Genomic DNA, 25090 nt, shown 5'->3' with positions numbered 1-25090 from the left:
AAAGGCGCTATCTCGAAAATAAATCGTAATAAGAGAAAAAGAGATAGATGACAAATAGCTATCGATTACAAATAAACGAAATGGCAAAATTGCAAGAACTGCATGTTACATTTTTCGAAAACGTGTATTAAAAGGTAGCTTAATTTAAATTAGCTCAGTTGTGGTAACAAAACAAAACAATGTGCATAAACCTATAAAATTGTTTGTACATAATGAACCAACATAAGCAACTCTATCGATGCAGTCGCGCGTTTGCATCGATGCAATCGCATGTTTGTATCGATACAATCGCGCGTTTACAACGGATGCAATCGTCTATAAATCGCAAGTGTAGCGATGTAATCGCGCGTTTCACGAACGTGCGTTTACATCACTGCTAAAAGTCGCCGCGTTACTCTTACATCTAGAAATCGACGTATTTGTTGAAAGAAGTTGGAAAACTTTAAAAAATAATCCAAATATTATCCTTCAACACACAGGTTGTAATGTGAAAAGTTGGTCGTAATAGAAAGCTAGAGAGCGCCGTGAATCACCACGGACCGCAATAAAACGTCTCTATGATTTGTGTTCTCGCAAATGTACTATTATATCAATATTTTTGCCGAATTCCTAAAAGTTTAACGAAAAATAGATTCTCTTTTGTTTTTCACTTGTGTGTTTGTCAATAACACAGACGATATAAATTACTTCCGTGGTCAATAACTTCTTATGAAGTGACAATCTATGGTGCTGGAGACCAACAAAAACATAGGATTATACCAAGTTAGTAAATTTCTATGTAAAATTTACGGAAATGCTAACGTTTAAAGCCTATATTTACAAAATATAGGCTTTAAATTCTAATAATGCGTATATAATATATACGACATGAAACCATTATTTAGCATCTAAATCGCGTATAGTTGTTTCTTCAACCGTTTGTTTCAAAAAACAAATGTATTAGACAGATTTAGATCCGAAAACCAAGTTTCATTTCCTATGTGTAACAATCACGAAAACCTAAGAACTTGATATGTATAGTATATTATTGTTTATAAATATATATCACAAGCATATTCGATGTACTGTGTATGAATGGATATGTCTTTAGTATGTAGGTAAATGTATGTATATTGTATAGTATATTTTATGTTTCTTTAACTTTCATTCAATTTAATTTATATACCATTTGGCTGCTTTGTGGACAGTGAAGTGCCTTTCATTTATTTGTAACCGTATAATAATTTGTAAGGTTGCTTGGTAGAGATCGCTGTCTAGCTATAAGGCCACCGTTTCTACGTTTCACTATGTCTTGTCTTGTCTGTGTTTTTCGTGTGTAATAAAGCTTATTCTATTCTAAACATATATCAATGATCGGTATGTTGTAAATACTATGCATGAATGGCAATAATTTTTATTCTTATTGATGTATGAATAATAGTTTTCTTTATTCAACAGAATTAATAATTCTACAAAAGTTTCTAAACTATTAACTACCCAAACTAAAACTATGATACTATGATTTGAAGCAATGAAATGCCAGAAAATATCATCTGATATCACAGCTTATACAACATACAGCAAGCTAATACCGACGTTTTTCTACTCTCACGTGAGCAAAAGTAATCGAACAATAGAATCACGCTGATTAACTTCTTCCCGCAGTAAAATGGGTCCCTAAACCTCTTTGACGAACCCCTCCTCTGGATTCCTTCAAATGACATGTTAAGGAACATTTCCTTGACTCCTAAGTTTTCTCTCCAATCCCTTCATATATTCCCTTATTGCAGTGTTATCTCCCAAGTTTATTATTTATTATTACTTTTTATTACTATAATTAGCAACACTACAAATCAGTTACACACATAACACGATTCCGCGCGTATACACGCTCACACACACAGGCACACACATTACATACTGAATATTTGTTATTATTTTCTACTTTAAAAATCTTTCTATGACATTTAACTAACCCGCTGATTTGTTGTAAATTCTCAGTTTTAAACTTAGGGAAGTTGCAAGACTTTCCCAACACAAGCGTACATTTGCTTAATGGGAGAACCTGGACCCCGATTATGAACTCTTCGACATTTTAACCGAACCGTTCGATTGGATATCGTTCTCGAATCGAAGGGCGCTTTCCGAGCCATTCAGAACATTCCGAGTTAAACGTTCGACTCGGATTCGGATACGATATCGTTATCCAACTGCGTTTACGGAGTACCTACTCCTTAACAAGGTTTTCCATCTTTCAAATTCAAATTCAAATTCAAATTCATTTATTTTTCAGACAACTTAGTCCATATTTGTTAGTAACAATAATCTTATGTGCTAAGTTAGTAGAGACAAAGAGGACAAAACAATTATCAAATAGGTGCAATTACATTATTATTATACATTATTATTATACATTATTATTATACATTATTATTATACATTATTATTATTATTACTTACATATTACATGTAACTCGGTAAACCGCCGAAAGACAGGCGAGTCCATTCTTACTTCTATCATCTTTAGTATACTATTGGTGCTCCCACGCAGTCGCAACATCTGTGACGCACTTTTTTTGCGCATGATTGCGTAAAAATCATCCACGCATGCATCCGCAAACATGCCAGATGCACTGCAAAAGCGGGGAAGCCTCAACAGAACCCTAAAGATGTTATTGTACAGTACACGCAAGGAGTTGTAAGCCCGCTGCGTAAAGTTGGTCCACAGTGCACCTGTATAAAAATTCTGACAGAATGCTCTAAAAAGCGTTATTTTTACATTAACAGAGCACTTGAAAAACCTCTGGGCCAACATGTTACCGCGCATTGACAACGCTCTACGCTCTCTCTCCACATCATCATCACCTCCAAGATTCTCATTTACAATGTGCCCCAATTACTTAAAACGAGAGACACGATTCAAGGGTACACCATTAAGTAGAAGCGGTGGAATGTCACTGTGACCTTTATATTTAAATACCAGAAACTCGCTCTTCTTTTCGTTGTACCTTAGTCCATGTCCCTCGGCATAAGTTTCACACACCTGCAGCATCTTTCTCAGACCACCGATTGATGGGCTCAGCAGCACCATGTCATCAGCATAGCTGATGTTATTAACACTGATACTGTCTATTCTACACCCAACGTTTGTACTCCTGAGATCACTGATCAACTTATTCACATATATGTTGAAAAGTCTAGGCGAACTCAATCCACCCTGCCTTACACCACATTTCAACGTATACTCGCTAGAGAATGAATTCGCCCATTTAACAACATTTTTTTGACTATTATACCAATGTGATAGTATACCTACAATTTCAGGAGCAACACCAATATTTGTTAGTTTAGGCCAAAGTATGTTATATGAGACCAAATCGAAGGCTCTTGACAAATCTAAAAAACAGGCATATATAGGTGTCTTTCTTTTCAAATAATAGTCCACAGTGTATTTCAGTGCCAGTATAGCACTCTCTGTCGACATACCCTCACGAAAGCCGAACTGAGCGTCATCTAATTTTGTGCGGCTGCTAAGGTGATTATCGATTATCCTATCTAAGACCTTTGCTACCACTGTTGCTAAAGAGATGGGTCTGTAGTTGCCTTTATCTGCAATATCACCTGTACGATTTTTAACCAAAGGTATAACAACTGTTTTCATTAGGTCCGGAGGTAAGTATGTGTGTCTCAGACAGAAAGTGAACAACATGGACAAAAGCCTATTTATGTGTAATGAAATCCAAATGAAAATCCTTTTATAAACAAGGGTTTAAAGGTATAAAATCTAGGAATGCATTAGTCTTGCATTAAAATAAATTAATAAAATTGAACAAAATCCAGACTTTATTTAAAATAATAGGAGATTTCCACATTACATTCTTGCTTTGTAAACAATAGGACGTTCGGTAACTTTAATTCGTTAACTGTGTTCTGGATAACGTTTGTAGCCTTTGCCGGTCGAGAAGTTCGAGTAATCGTACGGGTGTGACGTCGTTTCGGTTCGGTTTCAAATACGACAGTTTGACGTTCGATTAGGGTGTTGTGAATAAAAATGAAAAGAAATCGGTCGACAACTGAGTCATCGTAAGGTTCTGAATCGACCCCCTGATCTACAATTGTTGAACAAAATTGAAAAATAAATATTTTATTAATTTAATTTAATTAACATATATTACTTAATTTACGTATTTTATTATTTCCTACAAAAGTAATTTTTTTTTATTATTATTATATATCTGTGGTTATCTTAGTATTTATTGCGTATTTACTTGAAACACTTCCATTAATTTTTATATTTTGTAGCACTCCCTTTCCATCTCTTAAATTTCTATACTAAGGTTGCCTGGAAGATTTTGCTACTGAGTAATAAGGTCGCCTGTTATACATTAGCATATTCTGCGATACTTACTTTACTGTTCCGTGTTCATCATCAACCCATTTATACTCCCCACCAGTAATTGGGCATGGGCCTCCTCTCAGGCGGAGTTTTAAGCCATAGTCCGCCACGCTGGCTTAAATGCAGGTTGGGGACTTCATATGTTTTCCGAGGGTCGTGAACCTTCTTCGATATGTAGATTTTATCACGATGTTTTCCTTCACCGAAAAGCTAAGTGGTATGGTAAATTTCAGATTAACTCAGAGGTGCGAGTCCGGATTCAAAACTACGGCCTCTGCTTGATAGGTGGTAGGTCAAACCATTAGGCTACCACAACTTTTGTCAACTACTGTCGTTCTGTTCTGTGTATCTGTGTTCATTGCTCACCCATGAGTTTCTATCCCCTTCACAGCTTTTTATCCACAAGTATCTCAGGTCAGTACGACATCCGCGTGAGTCGTCGACTATAACAACTCGTCCAAACTTAATTAATCTTAAAAACTTTCAAATTACAACGCGGTTTCAAACGAACGTTAAATCTTCGTTAATCTTCATTGACTACTTTATATTAAACGATCTTTAATTTAATTCTTAAACTTTCAATCACTGGCTAACAACTTTCGAAAAAGAAGAGATGTTTAAAAGTATAGATGACTTTAATTAACGTCTATTAATCATTTAGAAGGTTTTACTGAAGGTGAAAAGGTGAAAAAAATTGAGTAGTCACCCAGGCATCCGGAAAAATAAGAAATCTGAAAGTGAAAATCTATAATATCGGTGCTTTACTTTCTCAAACTCGTATCATACAAAGAGTGATTATTTAGGAGATAGCAAAACTTTGGTGGTTGGTGGTGTCAAAGGTGTTAATTTGGTTGCATTACTTTAAGAATATATAAAAACCTGTGTGTGAATATGAAGGAAATGTGATGTGAAATCAGCCTGCAAAATTTGTATATACAATCTATTTTTTGCATTTCATTAACTTTGTGCTTTAAGATATAAGTTTGAGAAAGTAAGGTATGTAACAGTGAATGTTAAAAAGTATCTCATATAAATAATACCGCAAATAGAATACGTCACCATTAATTATGAATTACCTAAACCAGTGAAGAATGTAAATATCAATTGATCTTTTTCTAACACATGCAACGAGCGCGGCAATCGACCGACAAATTGTCGCACACCCTAATTGTTACCTCTGACCACAGAACACTATACTCACAAGCCTCTGACTGCTTGACAGTTAAGATTTAAATTCTACTGCAGCTTATAGGAACGGTCAAAAGTTTAAAGTGCCGGTGATGTGTTCTTGACTGTACATTCTAATAACGTGTAGTGTACGTAAAAAAACAAAACTGTTATAATCTACAAGCTAGAGTATAATCTACAAATAAATGAAAGGCAGTAAATTGTCCACAAAGCAGCCAAATGGTATATAAGTTAAATTGAATGAAAGTTAAAGAAACTTCATAAAATATACTATGTAATATACATACTTTTACCTACATATTAAATATATATCTATACATACACAATACATCGAATATGTTTGTGATGTATATTTCTAAACAATAATATACTATACATATCAAGTTCTTGGGTTTTCGTGATTGTTACACATAGGAAATGAAACTTTGTTTTCGGATCTAAATCTATCCAATAAATTTGTTTTTTGAAACAAACGGTTGAAGAAACAACTATACGCGATTTAGATGCGAAATAATGGTTTCATTTCGTATATATTATATACGTGTTATTAGAATTTAAAGAGTATATTTATAAATAAAACGTTAGCTTTTCCGTATCTTTTACATAGAAATTTACTAACTTGGTATAATCTTATGTTTTTGTTGGTCTCCAGCACCATAGATTGTCACTTCATAAGAAGTTATTGACCATGCAAATAATTTATATGGTCTGTGTTATTGACAAACACACAAGTGGAAAACAAAAGAGAATCTATTCTTCGTTAAACTTTTAGGAATTCGGCAATAATATTGATATAATAGTACAGATGCGAGAATACAAATCATAGAGACGTTTTATTGCGGTCGGTGGTGATTCACGGCGCTCTCTAGATTTCTATAACGATCAACATTTCACATTACAACCTGTGTGTTGAAGGATAATATTTGGATAATTTTTTAAGGTTTTTCAACTTCTTTCAATAAATACGTAGTTTTGTAGGTGTAAGAGTAACATGGTGACTTTTAGCAGTGATGTAAACGCACGTTCGTGAAACGCGCGATTACATCGCTACGAATACAAAAATAGCTCAATTGAATTGTGTAACATGATAAGGGAATCCTGAAATATTGCAATTTCAATTCCACAAGTGATGATTTGATGCCAGACTTGTTAGCCGCCCTTTGCATTGACAGTTAATGATTCTTTTCCGATGGTATACTAGATATATGTAATATATATGGGCTGATTTTATATACCAGTTATTATTACTATTATTTAATATACGTATGTGGGTGCATGTATGTTGTGCATGGGTTTGTATTTCAGGGATTTTGCAAAAGTATCAGTGTGCTGGCGTGGTGGGGTTTATGTAAATGTTTTTATTTTTATTAATAAATTAAAATAAATAAGAAATGAGCTGGTTATACCTACCAGAGCAGAAATAAGTTGTTCTGTGTCATCGTTGTTCAACTCCTTGGGCTAAAAGATCACCTTCAACTTGCATTCACTTGACCTTACTTATTTAGAATATGAACAGAAAGCATCATATATATTTACAATAGAGAAAGCGACCAAGATAGAAAAAAAATTTAGAGATGGAGAGCCGATTATTATTGGCAGTATTTCGTTTTCGAGGAATGTTCCTGTTCATCAATCAAAGCTGACAAGTCAATTAATGTTTATTTCTATTATAAACTACTTATAATTCATGTAAGCACATATTATACAACGGAGCGCAACCATATGATAGAGTTTACCACATGAAAAAGTATACTCGTAATGTTTTTTTTGCGAGTGTCTACCGATTCTTTTTCACAGGAAAAAAAGATAGATAATCTTTTTTATCACTTCCTTCCAAATTCACTTATTTCCAAAACACGTACAAAACGTTATGATGAGAATACAAGAATTACCTTTCTGTATCCTTTCTTTTTCGAAACAATATAATATTTCTCGATTTTTTTCCTGCTTTAATATTGATGGAATGACTCGTATCAAATTTAAAATAAATTGAACGAAGAGTTTCTGACTTATTTGGCGCGTACAAATGTTAAAATACACTTTCCCTTGGGATGTCATTAATTTTCTTCTTCGTTGTTCCCATCTATACTTACATTTCTACTTTTAAGTACAGATGCAGCTGAGACGTCGCTTAATGAAACCTGTATAATGTTGTGGTCAAATGCTTGTGCTTAACGATTTCGTACAATAGATATCAATACTAAGAGCCTTTAGAGTTTATGTTTTAAAAGCGTATATCATGCGTTTATAAAGGCGTATAAAATTTCACCATACCCTTTTTTTTGCTTTAACTTTTTCGAGTTCGGAATCTACATATATTATTATATGTAATTTCAATTTATTACTCATCAACGTTCGAATGACAATAGTTCCTCGTTGATTAATCTACAATATCAATGTTTTTCATGTCTATAATGGTATAATTACTGTTTTATTATAGTATTTAATTTGAAATTTATCATGAGTTTTTCGGTGAAGGAAAATATCGTGGAAGAAGGTTCACAGTCCGTTCCGATTTTGAAGGGTAAGGGTGCTGGTGAAATTACAGGCCCGTGGGACTTTTCATCTTATGTCTCAGGTGATGGGCGCAGAGCAAGTGCACCTCAGATATTTGCAATTCAAAGCCCTGAGTGGCAATGCAACTGTTTTGAACAGGCGTGTCGTTTACCATCAGGCGCACGACTTGTTCGCCTATTCACTTAGTATCATAAAAAAAGTCAAATTACAATAATATACAGCGCACGCCGTTTTAACTTATTTATCAGAGTGACGGGTGTAGTAGCAGTGCCCCTCCGAATATCGCGATTTAAAACTCTGAGCGCTACTACAACTGTTATGGACAGACGTGACGCTTACCATCAGGAGCACGACTTGTTCGTCCTGTCACTTGGTATAATAAAAAAAATACTAGTCGAGAGGGTCAGGGGCTTGGTGGGCTGTAATCACTAAAATCTTAAATAAACATTTCAGTGGCTGTAATACAGATTTAGTTGCCTAGTACGATCTCCAGTCCCTCACAAGGGTTTCAATATTTAATGTTGTTAGCCTTTATTTTAATACAAGATCTGCTCCTTGTGTTGAGGTAATAAACCATTATTATTATCATTATTTTTTAATTGTACTATGCAGAACAGCCGCATGATTTTAATAACTATAGCACATCGTCATGGAAATGAAAAAAGAAATTGATTTCAGATTTTTTTTTTCTTAATACCTGCTTGTGACATACAATAAAAACAATATTTTCTAAACATCTTTTACAAAAACTTATATTCCTATATGTACGGACTAAGATTAAGAGTAAAATTTGTTTAGCTTACATTACATGGGTACACTAGAACAACATCGGAACAAATAAACTATAATGTAAGAATTAAGTTTAATTGAATTAGATGAAAAGATCTTTAATTATAAACAGTTGCTACTATTGCATACTTACTTACTCGTAAACAACAACTTTGCGTTTGTGTTGAGACACGGTTCCAAAATATTCCACAATGATATTGACTATAAAATTGTATTGTAATTTTACACTAAGACAAAAGCTATTGACTTTATCCAATTATCAATGCTCGTTTTTGCATAGTCACGGAAACTATGCCAGTAAAATAATATGTAATTCTATATTATATTTACATCAACAAAACAAAATTGCAAAAAGTCAAAAAAACCAAAACTCAGTACCGATACACCAATAAACAACATACATCATTGGATAATTAACTAACTTGAGATCATAAGACAAGAATCATAAGGGCTAATAAAATAGGCTTTGTACAATAAAAAACATGTAATAAAGGTGTACAATTTTGGAGCATTGCATTGTATGGTAGTCAGACGTAGACAATAACATCGAGAGACAGAGAACGAAAGCATTTGAGAAATGGTGCTGGAGAAGAATGAAGGAAGTGCTAAGAGTAGTGCAAGGAGAAAAGAGAATCTTATTAAAGACAATAAAGAGCCGAAGGGGATAAACGTTTGGGTAACTAATACGACACGATAGTTTTATTAAAGCATTAATGTAGGGCAGATCTCAAAAAAATAGAAGCAGTGGAAGACCTATGGTTGACCTAAAAGTTTTTACTACAAGTAAGTTTAAAGAAAATAGAACTATTTTCTTTTGAAATGTTATATTGTCTATGGTCACCTTGAAAATAATATTTTAGCGCGCATTTTAAGAATCGGCGGGAAACTTTTAAGTTTATAATGAATAAAAACGCCCAGAACTGGTGAATCGTAATGGTATAGTATTTCACCATAATAATGCCAAACTACACACCTTTACAAACCCGTCAAAACTATTGCAGTTAGGTCGCTATATTTTCTCTTATCTTCTATACTCGCCCGACAAAGGCCCAAAATAGAAATTTTTAATTGTTTCGGTATTTACAAAATTCTTTGAATGGCTACGACTTTAATCATCAAGCGACTCTACTTTGATTTAAACTTTCACTATTTTCACACATTATTTGATTTTTAATTCGGGACTTAATCACGTAGAAAAACATATTTTAATTACCTCGACGTTTCGAAGGGACTGAAGAGGCGGGTGTCAGCATCTTGTAGCCTTGCGAGTTTTTCTAAGTACCCGTACTTGTTGATCTTCATTATTTATTTATGCACTAGGGTTCTCACTAGACCGACACACAACACTCACGACACCGGGTGACTTATCGGGCGATACTTGATGTCGTTTACATTTGCTGATAACTGGATCCCATGACGATAAAAGCTTGAAACAGTCTTCTCGATTGAAATTACGGTGTTTTTTAATTTCAATAGCTTCACGTACGATTGTATTATAGTGATAACGTTCAGAAGAAAGAACGTCATTACTATAGTAGAATCGCATACGTGATTAAGTTCCGAATTAAAAATCAAATAATCTTAGAGATGTATTTTATAACTAATGACAGGAACTTTTATAAAAAGGGAATTCTAAACTTACCCCAAACAGTAAAAGATTGTAATTAAGTTTATTGAATGTCAGGATATTTCACCACCATAATTATGAAGTTTTTGGAATAGTGAAGATATATATAATAAATATATAGATAAAGTAGATTTCTCACAGATGGCCTTTGGCAAAAAATCCTTAAAAACCAAAAACTAAGATCTGCAATAAGCACATACAAAACTTCGTAAGATTCGCTGGTTCATTTCGTGGCTTAGTTGGCTTAGCGTCTAGTACGGTTTGCTGAAAGACGCTGCTTCGCACCCAGCCAGATCGAAGGAATTTTTTCTTACTGTTCGATTTTTCTATTCATAATCATAGCAAAAGATTATAGATCACCATGGCCAATACATAATAATAATTGATTAAAGTTTTATACACATTTTTATATTTTTCATTGATATCACACGGACTTTTTGGCCAACTCAATAGATAAAAAGGGAAGAGTTAATGTTGTGTAGTCGTAGTGTTAAAGTGACGACGCTAAACAAATATGATTGGCGATTGCACAACAGACATGAACCTAGTTCTTAAATATTTTCCGAATATAAGTACTCACAATAATTTGCACGCAGTAATTAGTGACTTTGCGTGCTATAAATTTGAGCCATTTTGTCCATTTTAAATTACATAATGTATCATATCATATCTATATGTTCGATCCAATAGACCATCAATTAAAGTTTTGTTTTACTGTGCACCATTAAAACACTTGGCACTTCATGTTACGTTGCATGAATTACTTTTGCTCAATAGGTATCAAAATGCAAAAGAACATATACGTTACCTTCATACTCATATTTAAAAATAAACTCTGTTTGAAATCACTTTACGAATCATTAAATTTCTGTTACTTCTTTTCAAATTTGAACGCCGCGGACTAGTATAGGTACTTTCGAGATATATTTCAAACAATATCTGGCAGATATAATACTTCACAACTATCTTAAAATTATGGCGTTCCGTATTTGCAAAAGATGCAAAATCGTACAATCCTTACGGAATTGATAACAAGACGTTTAGATTTGTTTATAAATCAGAACTTCTTTTAAAATGTAGGTAACTTTTAACCATAAATAAAATGTATCAATCCTCTCCACTGTCTTTTTCTGAGCAATCTCGATTGTCTTTAGCTCTTACAGCTTTAAATTCCATCCATATTGGTGTTCCGAACCAAAATTGATAAGACGGAGCTGTTTATGGAATGACTTCGGTGTCCGTCCTTTAGTCTGGTTTTAAAACTTTAGAATCGTGGTGGATAAAGTATAATGCCGGAAATCGCTGTAAGAAGAGGTGCAGCGAATAGTGGGGGTGGAGAAGAGCAGTAAGCGCGGGGTTGTTGCGTACATGCAGCCACGTCCTGAGCCAGTACCCACGCCATGCGCCGGAGAAGAGTGCCAGCCGATGCAGAGCATGAACGGCCAGCGTGCGCAACGCATGTTATAAATGCGTCTCGGGCACTGGAAAGAAACATGTAAATTTTATTAATCATAATAAAATAAATAATATAAAAAATTAACCTTACACCAATTTAAGTTGACCTCAAATTTTAAAACACGAAAACTAAATTAAATATGAATGAATAACTTAAAATATGGCTTACAAAAGGTGGTACAAGTATACATAATAAAACAGTTGTTATATATTTTTTACCGATATTGGCATGCAAATCTATGGATAACTATATTTTGGCAGCTAAACGATTCTAAAGCAATTCCTATAAGTATTAAGATTAACATTGTTTCTGGTAGTAACTTAATTTGGTAAAACGATTACAAAGTAACATTTTACACTGTAAATGTCCCGTGTCTTTTCTAAAAGTTTATTATTATTCTTTACAAAATTAGCTACTTCAAAGATACAAGGCAGCATTTAAATAAGGGTCTACACGATTCTCGGGGTCCCAAGTCAAACATTGCCTGTACGTATTTTTTTGGGCTACAAATAATTTATTTACTTACATCCGTTGAATTTCCCCAAACAACAAGCCCATATCGAAGTAAGGATGCTACATCACCATGAAAGGCCTCTTAAGTTGCTGACACAGCGGAAGTGTCACGCAACCTTCTTAGACCATAAGCATGATGAAGTAAAGTGTTCCGTATTGTTTCAGTATGAAGTTTTCACTCCAACTTATCGTCAATAATCACATCCAAAAATTTTGGTTGTTGTATTTCTTGTAAAATGTGTCCGTTGTAATTAATATTCAGTTTTAAGGTTTCTTAGTCGAACCTTTACGAAAAGTAACTTAACTCACAGTCTTTATTTGGACCTTTAGCCCGATTTGTGATTGTCAATTAGGGGATCACAGTAAATTTACTTGTGTTTGTTACAGCGTTCTTTCGAAGTAAAAACAAACCCACTATCAGTCGCAAATAGCGTCGTAATAATTTGTTTCAACAAACTGCGACTTAGTTAAGCAGATTTACGCTTTGCTTTCTTTGGTTTTATGAGATATGCGATTGCCATATAAATTAAATTCCTCACAGAAATGGCTTGTGTGTGAAAACTTGCCAAGACAAAAGTTTTATGGTCATCAAACAATAATTTGTCTTTTTAAAATATTACAACCACCATACCTTTCTACGTTAGTTTTGATTATAGTGACCCTCCCTACCTACTCTTAGGGCATATGAGAAGGACACTATAACCTGTGAGCGTACAGGAACCTTATAAGTTCAGGTTCTGACCCCAGATCAGCCAGTGTACAGGGTTCTCACAGACCTCTGTCACTTTATTTCATCCGGTTCTTCGAGAGGATATTACAAAATATTACAGGTAGAGAAACGTAGTTTAGTAGCAGTAGAGCTCCTTGTGAAAGAGTTCGTCCAGGGAAGTGCTGCCACCGTACCTATTTCTGCTGCCAAGCAGTAATGTCAGCATTACCGTTTTCCGGTTTTGAAGGGTAAGGATGCTGGTGGAATTAAAGGCACATGGGACTTGTCAACTTATACCTCAGGGTGACGAGCGCAGTGACAGTGCCCCTCAAATCCTTGCGATTTAAGGCTCTGAGTGGCACTGCAACTGTTATGGACAGGTGTGTAGCTTAACTATCAGGCGCACGACATTTTCGTCCCGTCACTTGATATTGTAAAAAAGAGTTCTTTTTTCCAAGACTTTTACTGCGGCTATAATTGAAGTTGATACTACATACAAAAGACGTACTAACTTACAATAAACGTAATTTTAGATAGAGCAATACAATGGTTCATAGGGAGATCCTGTGTCGCGGGTGTCATGGACACTCACATAAACAGCCACATATTAGACCCAAATTCACGAGAGAAATAAACGTAGGTCATACAAATATTTCGCCCAACCCGGGAATCGAACCCGAACTTCTGCGTAGCAGTCCAGCATGGTAACCTTTCGGCCAGCCACGCAGGCTGTTAAAACAAATATGTTCAATTTAGGCTTAGTGAGTCGAGCCGTGCCGAAATCATCCCATCTCATTATTTCCTTTATAAGAACAAAAGTCATTCTATATTGGAGAATAAAAAGAAACATAACGTTTTAGAAACAAAACTCCTATTAAAGAAAACATACACTCATGTTAACAATTCAATTCAAATTCAAAATTATTTATTGTTCTTTCCACCTTAACAATACCAAATTACAGGGTATTTAAAGTAAAAACCTTACTTACTTACTACTTTACTTTTCTGTACTAGAAGCTCATGTATTGATATTCCTTTTTGGTAATTCTACCAAATTTTATCTACGAATCTACAGAGTTTTGGAACTTATTGTCCACCACTCATAGGAACTGAATTATTTTCCTTGTAGGCAATTATGTAAATTACAGAAAAAAGGGAGGGTGTTAAGTCAGGTAACTGTAGCGGGTGTCGAAGAACTTCAGTTTACAACTCCTATAAGGCAAAGACGCTTTCTTGGGTATTATCGTGCAAAATAGGAGTGACAATCGATTTTATCAAAACAACAACCACTGGTAATGAAAAAAATTTAAGTTTAGAAAGCCCAACCTTTTGAATCGTTCTTTTCAGAAATAGCCGTTAACACTACAGAATCATTAAATTTCTCTCCTTCTCTTGCTATTGATCTCCTAAAAAAAATGTTAATGTTTGTGGTAGTATATTTAATTTTCATCCTGTTAATGCACAAGACATCATTAAAGGTTTTAAATCTATACATGTTAATAATCTCAGTACAGAGTACTAAAAAAACCGACCTCAAAAGTACGTGGAATTACGTCTATTTGCTAAGTTTTATTGAAATATCCCCTAGTTCGCATATGGTCTTCCCGGCCGCCTTTGTGAGTGGATCTCCGGCTTTCTGCGCGAGCGAAGATTGCGTGTCCTTGTTGACGGAGGCACTTCGCGGCTCGTGACAGTTAATGCTGGGGTGCCACAGGGCTCCGTGCTGTCGCCCACGCTGTTCCTTCTGCATATCAATGACTTGTTGCCTTTTAGCAACATTCATTGCTATGCAGATGATAGCACAGTGCACGGTTGCTATTATAAGCAATCGTTAAGCAGCCGGGAGGACCCTGAGAGAAACCGGGAAAAACTTGTCGCTGAGCTCAACCATGTTTTGGAACATATATCGTCGTGGATCTCCCGAAACTTGGTTGAGTTCAACGCCAAGAAAACCCAAGTATGCGCGTTCAGCTCCAAAAAATCCCCATTCCTTTCACTTCCTTGTCTTCAGGGTACAACCCTGACGCTGCAGGACAAGCTCAGCCTACTGGGGATGAGCATCCGGAAGGACATGAACAAAAAAGAGTATATCGAGAGCGTCATCTGTAACGCGTCGCGCAAGCTTGGCATCCTGAACAAGGTGCACCGATTTTTTACTTCAGAGCTGCGATACCTGTTGTATAAAGCTCAGGTCCGAAGCAGCATAGAGTACTGTTCGCACCTTTGGGATGGCTCTGCCAAGTACTTGCTCGATGCTCTAGATGGACTGCAGCGCTACGCCTTCCGTGTTGTCAACGATCCTCATGTAACTGAGCATGCGGAGTCGTTACAGCTTCGCAGAGATATAGCGTCTCTTAGCGTTTTCAACCTTATCCCTTCCTCTCCTTTCCATCAGCGGACCACGCGTGCCGGACTGCGTTGCCACGGTTGGACGGTCAGTTCAATACCGTCCCGCACTAAAAAGTTTGGCAATTCGTTTTTATGCCGAACCATCAAATTGTGGAACCAACTCCCGACGCATGTATTCCCTCCCCTCTATAACATCGGGTTCTTCAAACGTAGTGTGAAGAAGCATTTGGCCAGGCCGGTAAAATGATAGTGACGGAGTGAAGATATTTGTGTTTTCCATCCGTTACTCTTATCTCTGGACTGTATTCGCACTTTCCATCAGGCGCGGTGCAGTCATTTTGCCGAGTCACAATAAAAAAAAAACATCTTCCTTAGCCAGCAGATTAAGCTCTGCTACACCGCAGTCCGTAGAATACGTGAGTCTACCGATGTTGCTACTGCTACACTAGTTTACTTTGGTTACTTCCATAGTATAATGTCCTACGGGATTGTCATGTGGGGTAAAGCGGCAGATATGCAAACCATATTTGTGTTGCAAAAGCGAGCGATTCGTTCTGTGTACCGTTTAGGTTCTAGGATTTCTCTCAGAGAAAAGTTTAAGGAGACTGGTATCATGACTGTGGCATCGCAGTACATTTACTCAAATATTTTGTATGCCCGTAAAAATATACATAATTTCATTAAGAAAGACGATATTCATAATATTAACCTTAGAACTAAGTCCAAACTCATGGTACCACGATTTGGTTTAACTAAGGTAAACTATTCTTTTATGGGGAACTGTATATGTTTTTACGATAAGATTCCGGAGAATATATTAAGATTGTCATTTCCCAAGCTTAAAACTTACATTAAAAGTATTTTATTTGAAAAGTCACATTACAAAATTGAAGAGTATGTTTTAGATAACGAAGTATGGAAAGACAACAACAGTCTAGATTGCACACAATTGCCAGTTCGGCGTCAACATTCGTTGGATAGACACATAGTTGTTGTTGTTGTGAACCGGTTGCAAATCAGGGGTGTTCAACTAGTTTACCATGTTTACTACTCAGTGTGTTAGTTGTAATGAAGTGGTCGGACACGGTCCTGAGTGCTCGAAGTGCAAGAGCAAATACCACTTCAACTGTCATGGAATATCAGAGCGCGGCTTTAATAGACTTGGTACCGGCCGGAGCTCATGGTTATGCTCTCCCTGCCGAGATGGAAATACCGTCGATTTTCCGTGTTCTTCACTGATGACTCCTCAAGAGGATTGCACTGCGAGACCATCTACTCCACTGACCGAACCAGCTACACCATCTGCCCAGCCTACTGTTCCTAGATTTTCTTCGGCATTACCACTGGATCGGTGCAGTCTCGGACCAACACGTGAGTCAACTCCCTCCGCCACGCCCCATTTAGTGGGTCTCGCGGTGGATGCACGCGCATCGTCGCCGCCGGCTCCCGCGCCGTCTACCATGACCGATGCAGATGTCACATACGTTTGTTTGTCTTCATCGAACATTAACGGACCGCGTTTTAAAAATAAAACAGGCTTATTTTGTTGCTGCTTTCCGCGGGGACAGTGCTCGACACAAATGTTATTTTTCGATTATGTATCTGAATTATATACGGACAACGCGGACACGGATTTTGTAATACTTGGTGATTTTAACATTAGTGGAGCCGAATGGGTAGCTGATAATAATAAATTCATATTGCATAATCTACCATTTAATAACTTAACTACCCAATTAAATTTATTTTTGAGATATACTGACTGGTGTCAATTTAATAGTGTGGTAAATGTTAATAACAGGTGTTAAGATCTAGTTATTACCAGTCTGCTATGTACCGTGACTAGAACTGATCCTTTGGCTTCCCCCGAGGATGGGCATCATCCAGCGTTGCGTATAGAACTGACGACTACTCAGCCAATACAATGCTTGAAACCTCAACTCCGTATTCTGCATCAATTTTACAAAGCCGATTATATTCGAATAAATGCCGAATTATCTAAAGTTGACTGGCAGTCTTGTCTGTCAGGATTCGATATGGACGCAGCAGTTGCCAATTTTTAAACAATTTTGAATGACATCATTGACATATTAGTTCCATATAAAAATGTTCGAAACAATACTAAATTTCCTGTTTGGTATACTAAGCTTATAATAGGGTTATTGAGGAAGAAACTCAAATGGCATAAAAAGTGGAAAACTTTTGGTAACTACAGTGATTATGAGAATTTTCTAACATACGTAAACGTTTTAAATTAATGGAATCCTCTTGTTATAAAATTTACATATCTAATGCGGAGGATAACATTCGAAAGAATTCAAAGCAGTTTTGGACATACATAAAATCTAAAGTTAATAATACCGGAATTCCTGACAGTATGTACTTTGACCTTATATGAGCTCCGATGCTCAAACAATTTCTAGTTTATGTAACACATTATTTCAATCAGTCCTTGTACAAGATTGTGCTGCGCCTTTAACGATGGATGATAAGCAACTTGACATGTTAATTAACAACATAGAAATTACATCTTCTATCGTTAAAAAATATCTAAGTCACTTAGATATCACTAAAGGTAGTGGTCCTGATGGATTGCATCCTGTTTTCCTGCGTAATTGCTGTGATACCTTGTGTGGTTCGATCAGCTATCTATTTAACATCTTGTTATCAAGCACGATGCCCAACATATGGAAGCGCTCCTTAGTTGTCCCCATTTTTAAGAAAGGAGACAAACATGACATCCCGAATTACCGAGGTATTTCAAAATTGTCTATCATACCTAAATTATTTGACAAAAATATTTACGATAATTTGTACCCTGTTGTTAAACCTCATCTTATAAACGAACAGCATGGATTTATTAATAAACGTTCAACTGAGTCGAACCTTTGTGAATTTCTTGACATTGCTTTATGTAGTTTTAACGATGGTTATCAGGTGGATGCCGTGTATACCGATTATCCTAAAGCTTTTGATAAAATTTGTCATAATTTATTAACAAAACAAATAGAATACATCGGTATATACCGTAATCTACTTCGGTGGCTTCAGTCGTACCTCCGCGATAGGAGCCAAGCAGTTGCGATTAAAGGGTTCACTTCCAGTTTCATCCCTATTAGTTCCGGTGTTCCCCAGGGATCTCACTTAGGACCTCTCCTTTTCAATATTTTTATAAACGACGTTGAAAAATGTTTTTTAAATTCAAAATTACTCCTATTTGCTGACGATACTAAAATTTTTAATGTTATTAAACCTAATCAGGATTGTTTAAATTTACAGAAGGATTTAGATAACTTAAGCGATTACTGTATTAAAAATAAATTATATCTTAATATTGAACAATGCTGTACAATTTCATATACTAAGAAATCTAATCCATTAGTTCATAATTACTATCTTAATAATCAGAAACTTCAAAGAGTATCCGAGGTGAGAGATCTGGGAGCGCATCTGGATAGTAAGCTAACATTTACGTCCCACTATGAAAAAATTACCAGCAAGGCTTTTAAATGACTAGGTTTTATATTTAGACAATGTAGCGATTTTAAGAATTCTGACACTCTTATTTTGTTATAGAATGCATATATAAGATCTAACCTAGAGTATGCATCCACTGCTTGGAACCCCAATTATAATAAACATGTCGACATGATCAAAAGAGTGCAAAATAAATTTGTCAAAAGATTGAAGTATAAATATCGGAAATTTAAACCTATAAAAATTATGACTTTACAAAAACGGAAAGAGCTTAGGGATCAAATTTTTCTTTTCAAAATTATTCAAAATCACATCGATTCTACTTATTTATTAAGCCAAATTTCATTAAAATGTCCAAGACCCAACCTACGTCCGCGAGCCCCATTTGCAATACCTTATTGTCGCACTAATAATTTTAAAAATATGTTCCTTATACGGGCTTGTACACAATTTAATAATGAATATCAAGAAATTAATATATTTGACGATAAGCCATTCCGGTTCAAATCTGCCATTAGAAAGCTTTATGTTATTAACATAATTTGTAATTGATCGTAGGAATTTTTCTTAGTTAATTAATGTAAATATATATAATAAAAATAATTAAGTTAATGATCAATGTAACAAACTAGTGGAGTGATTTCCCATAACGTAATTGAATATCATGGTGGTTGAACATCATGATATCCAATAAATTTAAATTATAATTAAAATTTATTTATAACTTATTGCTTAGTGGTAATTATTATGTTAGTAGCTTATAGTTATGTATAAATTTGTCTTTCCAACGTAACTATTTTAAATATTAGTGGAAACTGTTTTGGGTAGTGTTTGTTTCATATTTGTTGAAAATGAAATGTATTATATGATGCTGTATGTTTCCCAAATAAATAAAAAAATAAAAATAAAAACAATTACGATTCAAAGTGTATTCCACAGCACTTAAGTTTATTAGAAAGGAGCAATACTCAGAGTTTCTTGCTCGTTCTTCTCAGGGAGTCAGCGTAATGAACAAGCAGTAGCCTAAAAAGTAGCTTAAAAATGACGTTTTGAAGTGTAAAAATTTTACCTATGGAATAAATGATTATTTGACTTTGGCTTTGACTGTGAGAAGCTTAAACGTTTCATTTGAAAAAACTTTCTATTTTTTTTTAATAACGCACACACTCAACATAGCCCCGCACTAGAAAAACCCTGTGTCGCGGGTGCCATGGACACACACACAGATAAACACAAATTACACCAATACTCACGAGAGAAGTAAATGTAGGCCATACAAATATTTCTCCCGGCCCGGGAATCGAACTTGGGACCTCTGCGTGGCAGTCCGGCTTGGTAACCGTTCGGCTACGGAGGCAGTTGAATTTTGAATCAGACAACATTAACTTTATTTTATTATAAAGAATCGGAAATTTAGAACATCAATGTCATTCTTTAACCCTTAATATATTAGAGATAAAAATTTACAAATATCGTTATTAACTTAACAGTTAATTAAAACACCATAACACGAATTGACCTAAATTAAAAACATTTTACTAATAAATAAACGGCTAAATTAAACAATTGCATGGCGCCCCTGAAGGCGCATTCGTGCTTAGTCATTCGTGAAATGATTTCGGACAGAAAATTTAAAACATCAATTCGTGTGGTGAACGGTGCTACGGTACGTAAATTGTCATTTAATCGTTCGTGTAATGATTTAGAAAATGGAAAATCCAAAACACTTGTCCGTATATTGAACGGCGCGAATCGAATAATAAATAAGCGTAAATCCACCGGACCTTAAGGAATTAGAAAGTTCTAAAGTTAAATTCTGGAAATGGCAATTTAGACCCGTAAATATTGAGCGCGACCTACCAATGGTACCATTATAAAAGCAATATTAAGTAACATGGCAATACCGAGGCCGCAAATTGCTGACCAAACCATTTTCGCCTTACAACTGTTACTGATTGAAGCTCATCGCCGCCTTCTATACTTTGTTAAGTTGGCCACTACTTAGTGCGATTTTTTTTTACTTTATCTACGACGATAACACAAAGTAATATTGATTGACAGCATGGGCGCTTATTTTAACGAAATAAATGGTAGTTTCCAAATTTATTTCGTTTCCTTCGTCAATTTTAATTCGATCTATATAGATTTGCGTCTTTATACCTTGACTTGACACCTAATTATTTATTAAAAAATAAACGTACCTTGAAAAGTCGCCTTTTTGTTTTGTAAATGTATCTTCGAAAAAAATGTAAGTAAATAACACTAATAAATAAAAAGAAAAGTTTTCTTACACATAAAATGCGAAAATTACAATTTAAGCGACCCATTAACAATAAAACAATAATGTGGACAAAAAGGATAAAGGACTGCACAGCAGATTTTCAGTCCGCACTCATAAATAACTATTGGGCTGCTGCACCAATCTGGCGAGCGGAGTGTATGCTAAACCCGAAATAATTAACAAAGGGTTGTCCATATAACTGTTGTATATACTTCATATAATTGTTGTATTTATTCTTATCATACCTGGAATCATCATCATCAGCCTATTGCAGTCCACTGCTGGACATAGGCCTCCCCTAATGCACGCCATTTCGCCCTGTTCTCGGCTTGACGCATCCATTTCCTGCCAGCAATCTTCCGCAGATCGTCACTCCATCTGGCTGGAGGGCGTCCCACACTACGTTTGCCAAGTCGTGGTCTCCACTCAAGAACTCGTTTACCCCAGCGGTTGTCGGTTCTTCGGCAGATATGTCCAGCCCACTGCCACTTCAGCTTGCTTATCCGAAGAGCTATGTCGATCACTTTGGTTCTCTGTCTGATAACCTCATTACGGAGTTTATCTTTCAGAGAGACTCCGAGCATAGCTCGTTCCATAGCTCGCTGAGCGACTTTAAACTGGTGGACTAGCCGTATTGTGAGTGTCCACGACTCAGCTCCGTACGTTAGAACTGGTAGGACGCACTGGTTGAAAACCTTTGTTTTCAAGCTCTGCGGGATGGGCGACGAAAAGACTCGACGTAGCTTCCCAAACGCTGCCCAGCCAAGCTGAATCCTCCTCCTTGCCTCCTTCTCGAAGTTATTTCTACCTAACTGCAGAATCTGCCCGAGGTAAGTGTATTCGGAAACAACTTCAAGAAGGTGGCCATCGACGCAGATGGGTCTCGGATCAATGTGGTCATTGATCATGACTTTGGTTTTATCAAAGTTCATGCCGAGACCAATCCGCCGCGAGGCGGATGCTAGGCTGTTCAGCATCTGATTCAGTTCCTCCAGCGATTCTGCCATTAGGACTATGTCATCTGCAAATCGCAAGTGTGAGATGTACTCGCCGTTTATGTTAATGCCCATCCTTTTCCAGTCCAGCGTCTTAAACATATCCTCCAATGCAGCGGTGAACAGTTTCGGGGATATGACATCCCCCTGTCTCACCCCTCTGCGTAATTGGATAGGTTCAGACTGCTGGTCCTGTACTTGGACACTCATGGTAGCAGCATCGTAAAGACATCTCAACACTTGTATATAACGATAGTCTACTTGGCACCGCTGTAAGGATTCCAGGACAGCCCAGGTTTCGACAGAGTCAAAGGCCTTCTCATAGTCCACGAAAGCTAAACACAGGGGCCGATTATACTCTTCGGACTTCTGTATAATCTGCCTCACTGTGTGTATGTGGTCTATGGTGCCATATCCTCCCCGAAACCTGGCCTGTTCCGGTGGCTGAAACTCGTCGAGTCTTCTTGCGAGGCGATTCGTGATGACTCTAGAAAACAGCTTGTAGACGTGACTCAGGAGTGAGATGGGTCGGTAGTTTTTCAGTAGAGTTTTATCTCCCTTTTTAAAGAAGAGAACTACAATACTCCTGTTCCACGCCCGTGGAGTTCTCCCACAGTGAATGACCAAGTTAAAGAGCTTCTGAAGTTCCTGGATAATAGGAACTCCTCCAGACTTCAAAAGCTCCGAAGTAACTCCGTCTTCACCGGGGGCTTTTCCATTTTTAAGCTGTTTTAGAGCCAACACGATCTCGTCTTGACTGATTTCTGGCAGGTCGTCGGTATAGTGGCGCGTCAAGGTGGCTCTCAAATCGTGATTGTCACGCTGGACCCGAGGAGCATTTACAGCGTACAAACGGCCATAGAAGTCCTCTATCTCGGCGAGTATCTGCGGCTTTGACGTAACGGTTAGGCCATCGTGCGTTGTAAGCTTCGTCAGGTGGCTCCTTCCAAGCTGCTGAGTGAATACTTTGGACCCTCGGTTTCGCTCTATCGCCTCCTCAATGAGGCGTGTATTGGAACTCCGAAGGTCACGCCGTACCATCTTCGCAATCTGCTTGTTTAGGTATGACCTCTCTGACGAAGTGGCCTGGATGTCATCGCGTCTTTTCGTCATAAGTCGCAGAGTCTCATCCGAGAGTTTAGACTTCTTTCCCGTACGCTGCAATTGACAGAATTTGATGCCCTCGCTTCTCAGCGTCCCAACCACGCTTTGTAAGGCCTCGTCAACGTCCTCGGTGGGTTTCAGCTCGACGAATCTCGCTTCGAGAAGTTCATGGAACTTCTCGGAGCCCGCCATGATCTGGAGTGGATTAGGACGGAGCGTGGACTTCATCAAGCGGCTTCTTTCAAGTTTGACATCGATATTCAGAGAGCCTCGTACAAGTCGGTGATCAGATCCGGTGCTAAACCTGTTGATCACTGAGACATCTCTGAATATGTGTCTCTTGTCCGTCAGGATGAAATCGATCTCATTTTTAGTCACAGCGTCGGGGCTTCGCCAAGTCCACTTCCTTTGAGGCTTCTTCTTGAAGAACGAATTCATCAAGAAGAGCCCCTCGTGCTCGAGGAAGTTGACTAGCGTTTGCCCCCTGTGATTCCTTACTCCATAACCATGCGGGCCGACTCGAGACTCGTCAAGATTTGGGAATCCCACTTTAGCGTTAAAGTCCCCCATAACAACGTTGAAGTGAGCCTTGGTGGTGTTGTGTAAGGCTTTCGATATGTCCTCGTACATATCTTCTACATCGTCATCCGAATGTGTCGAGGTCGGTGCGTAGGCCTGAATGATCTTCAGGCTATACCTTTTTGATAGCCGAAGGATCAGGTACGCTACCCTGTTCGACACACTGGAGATCTCTTCAACGTTGTTAGAGAGGACTCTGTTGACGAGGAATCCTATACCACCTTGGGATGTTTGATCACCCTCGCGGAAGTACAGTAGATGGCCCGAGTCTAGGGTTATGGTGTCCTCTCCCTCTCTTCGGACTTCACACAGCCCCAGAACATGCCATCTAATGTTCTCCAGTTCCACTTCCAACTGTGCAAGGTGTTCGTCAAGCCTAAGAGTTCGTCCGTTAAACGTAGCCAGGGTCAGTTGTTTTTGGTAGCCTGCGGTAGCCCGGGGATTCTTAGCACCCCCTACCCCGCCGGTACCATGGCCGCTACCGTGACCAGGAATAGCGGGGCGACCGGGAACTGGGGGCCTTCGATTGGTTGTGCCGTCCATGAAGGGGGTTATTGCCCATAATCTCCACGCTGGGCATGCGGGTTGGAGATCGCAGGGCGCTGCCTTTGTACTACCGACGCTGCTGCCCATCGGTAGCCAGCAGATTTGACAGCGCCAATGTGGGGAAGGGCTATACCGCCTACTACCGGTCGCCAGAGCCTCGTCGGTTACTGCAGGATGTACCGCGTGCAGGTGAGGTTGACAATAAGAGCTGTGATGGTGTGTGCCCCCTTACATCCCGTGTGCCCCCTTACATCCCATACCTGGAATGGCCTTCATTTATAAAGCTGCTTCAACGATACGTTCACGCTTCATTTCCATATTTTAGAGTGTTTCTCAAAACGCAATAGTGGCGAGGCGTGAAAACAATCGTTAATAAAGCCGGTCCACAACAACAAAAACCTACCTAACAAAAACTTCTTTTGCCGTTAAAACGTCGCCTTGGGACAATTAAACACGACACTAATTTAGCATACAAGATACTATATAGTACCATTCATTTCACTGATTATGTTATTCTACACCTAAATTGAGTACCAATAGCATTGACTTACAATTATATGGACGTCGGGTCCGCGCTAAAAAGTG

The 25090-nt window shown here is 37.4% G+C and overlaps 1 protein-coding gene across 1 annotated transcript in view; it reads right to left on the bottom strand.

Moving 5' to 3' along the window:
- Positions 1-10627: 10627 nt before the first annotated feature.
- The window catches only part of LOC113229781, a 106928-nt gene continuing 92465 nt past the window's right edge, over positions 10628-25090 (bottom strand). The window contains exon 5 of the mRNA XM_026463462.1: positions 10628-11977. Within this exon, the coding sequence (XP_026319247.1) occupies positions 11761-11977 (217 nt within the window). The 3' untranslated portion in view covers positions 10628-11760. The remainder of the gene's footprint in view (positions 11978-25090) is intronic.

This window comes from Hyposmocoma kahamanoa, unplaced genomic scaffold (assembly GCF_003589595.1).
Source record: "Hyposmocoma kahamanoa isolate Upper Pololo Valley unplaced genomic scaffold, ASM358959v1 62, whole genome shotgun sequence".
In the NCBI taxonomy this organism is placed as follows: domain Eukaryota; kingdom Metazoa; phylum Arthropoda; class Insecta; order Lepidoptera; family Cosmopterigidae; genus Hyposmocoma; species Hyposmocoma kahamanoa.
The sequence above is the reverse complement of the archived record's forward strand: the minus strand, read 5'-3'. Positions and strand labels throughout refer to the sequence as shown.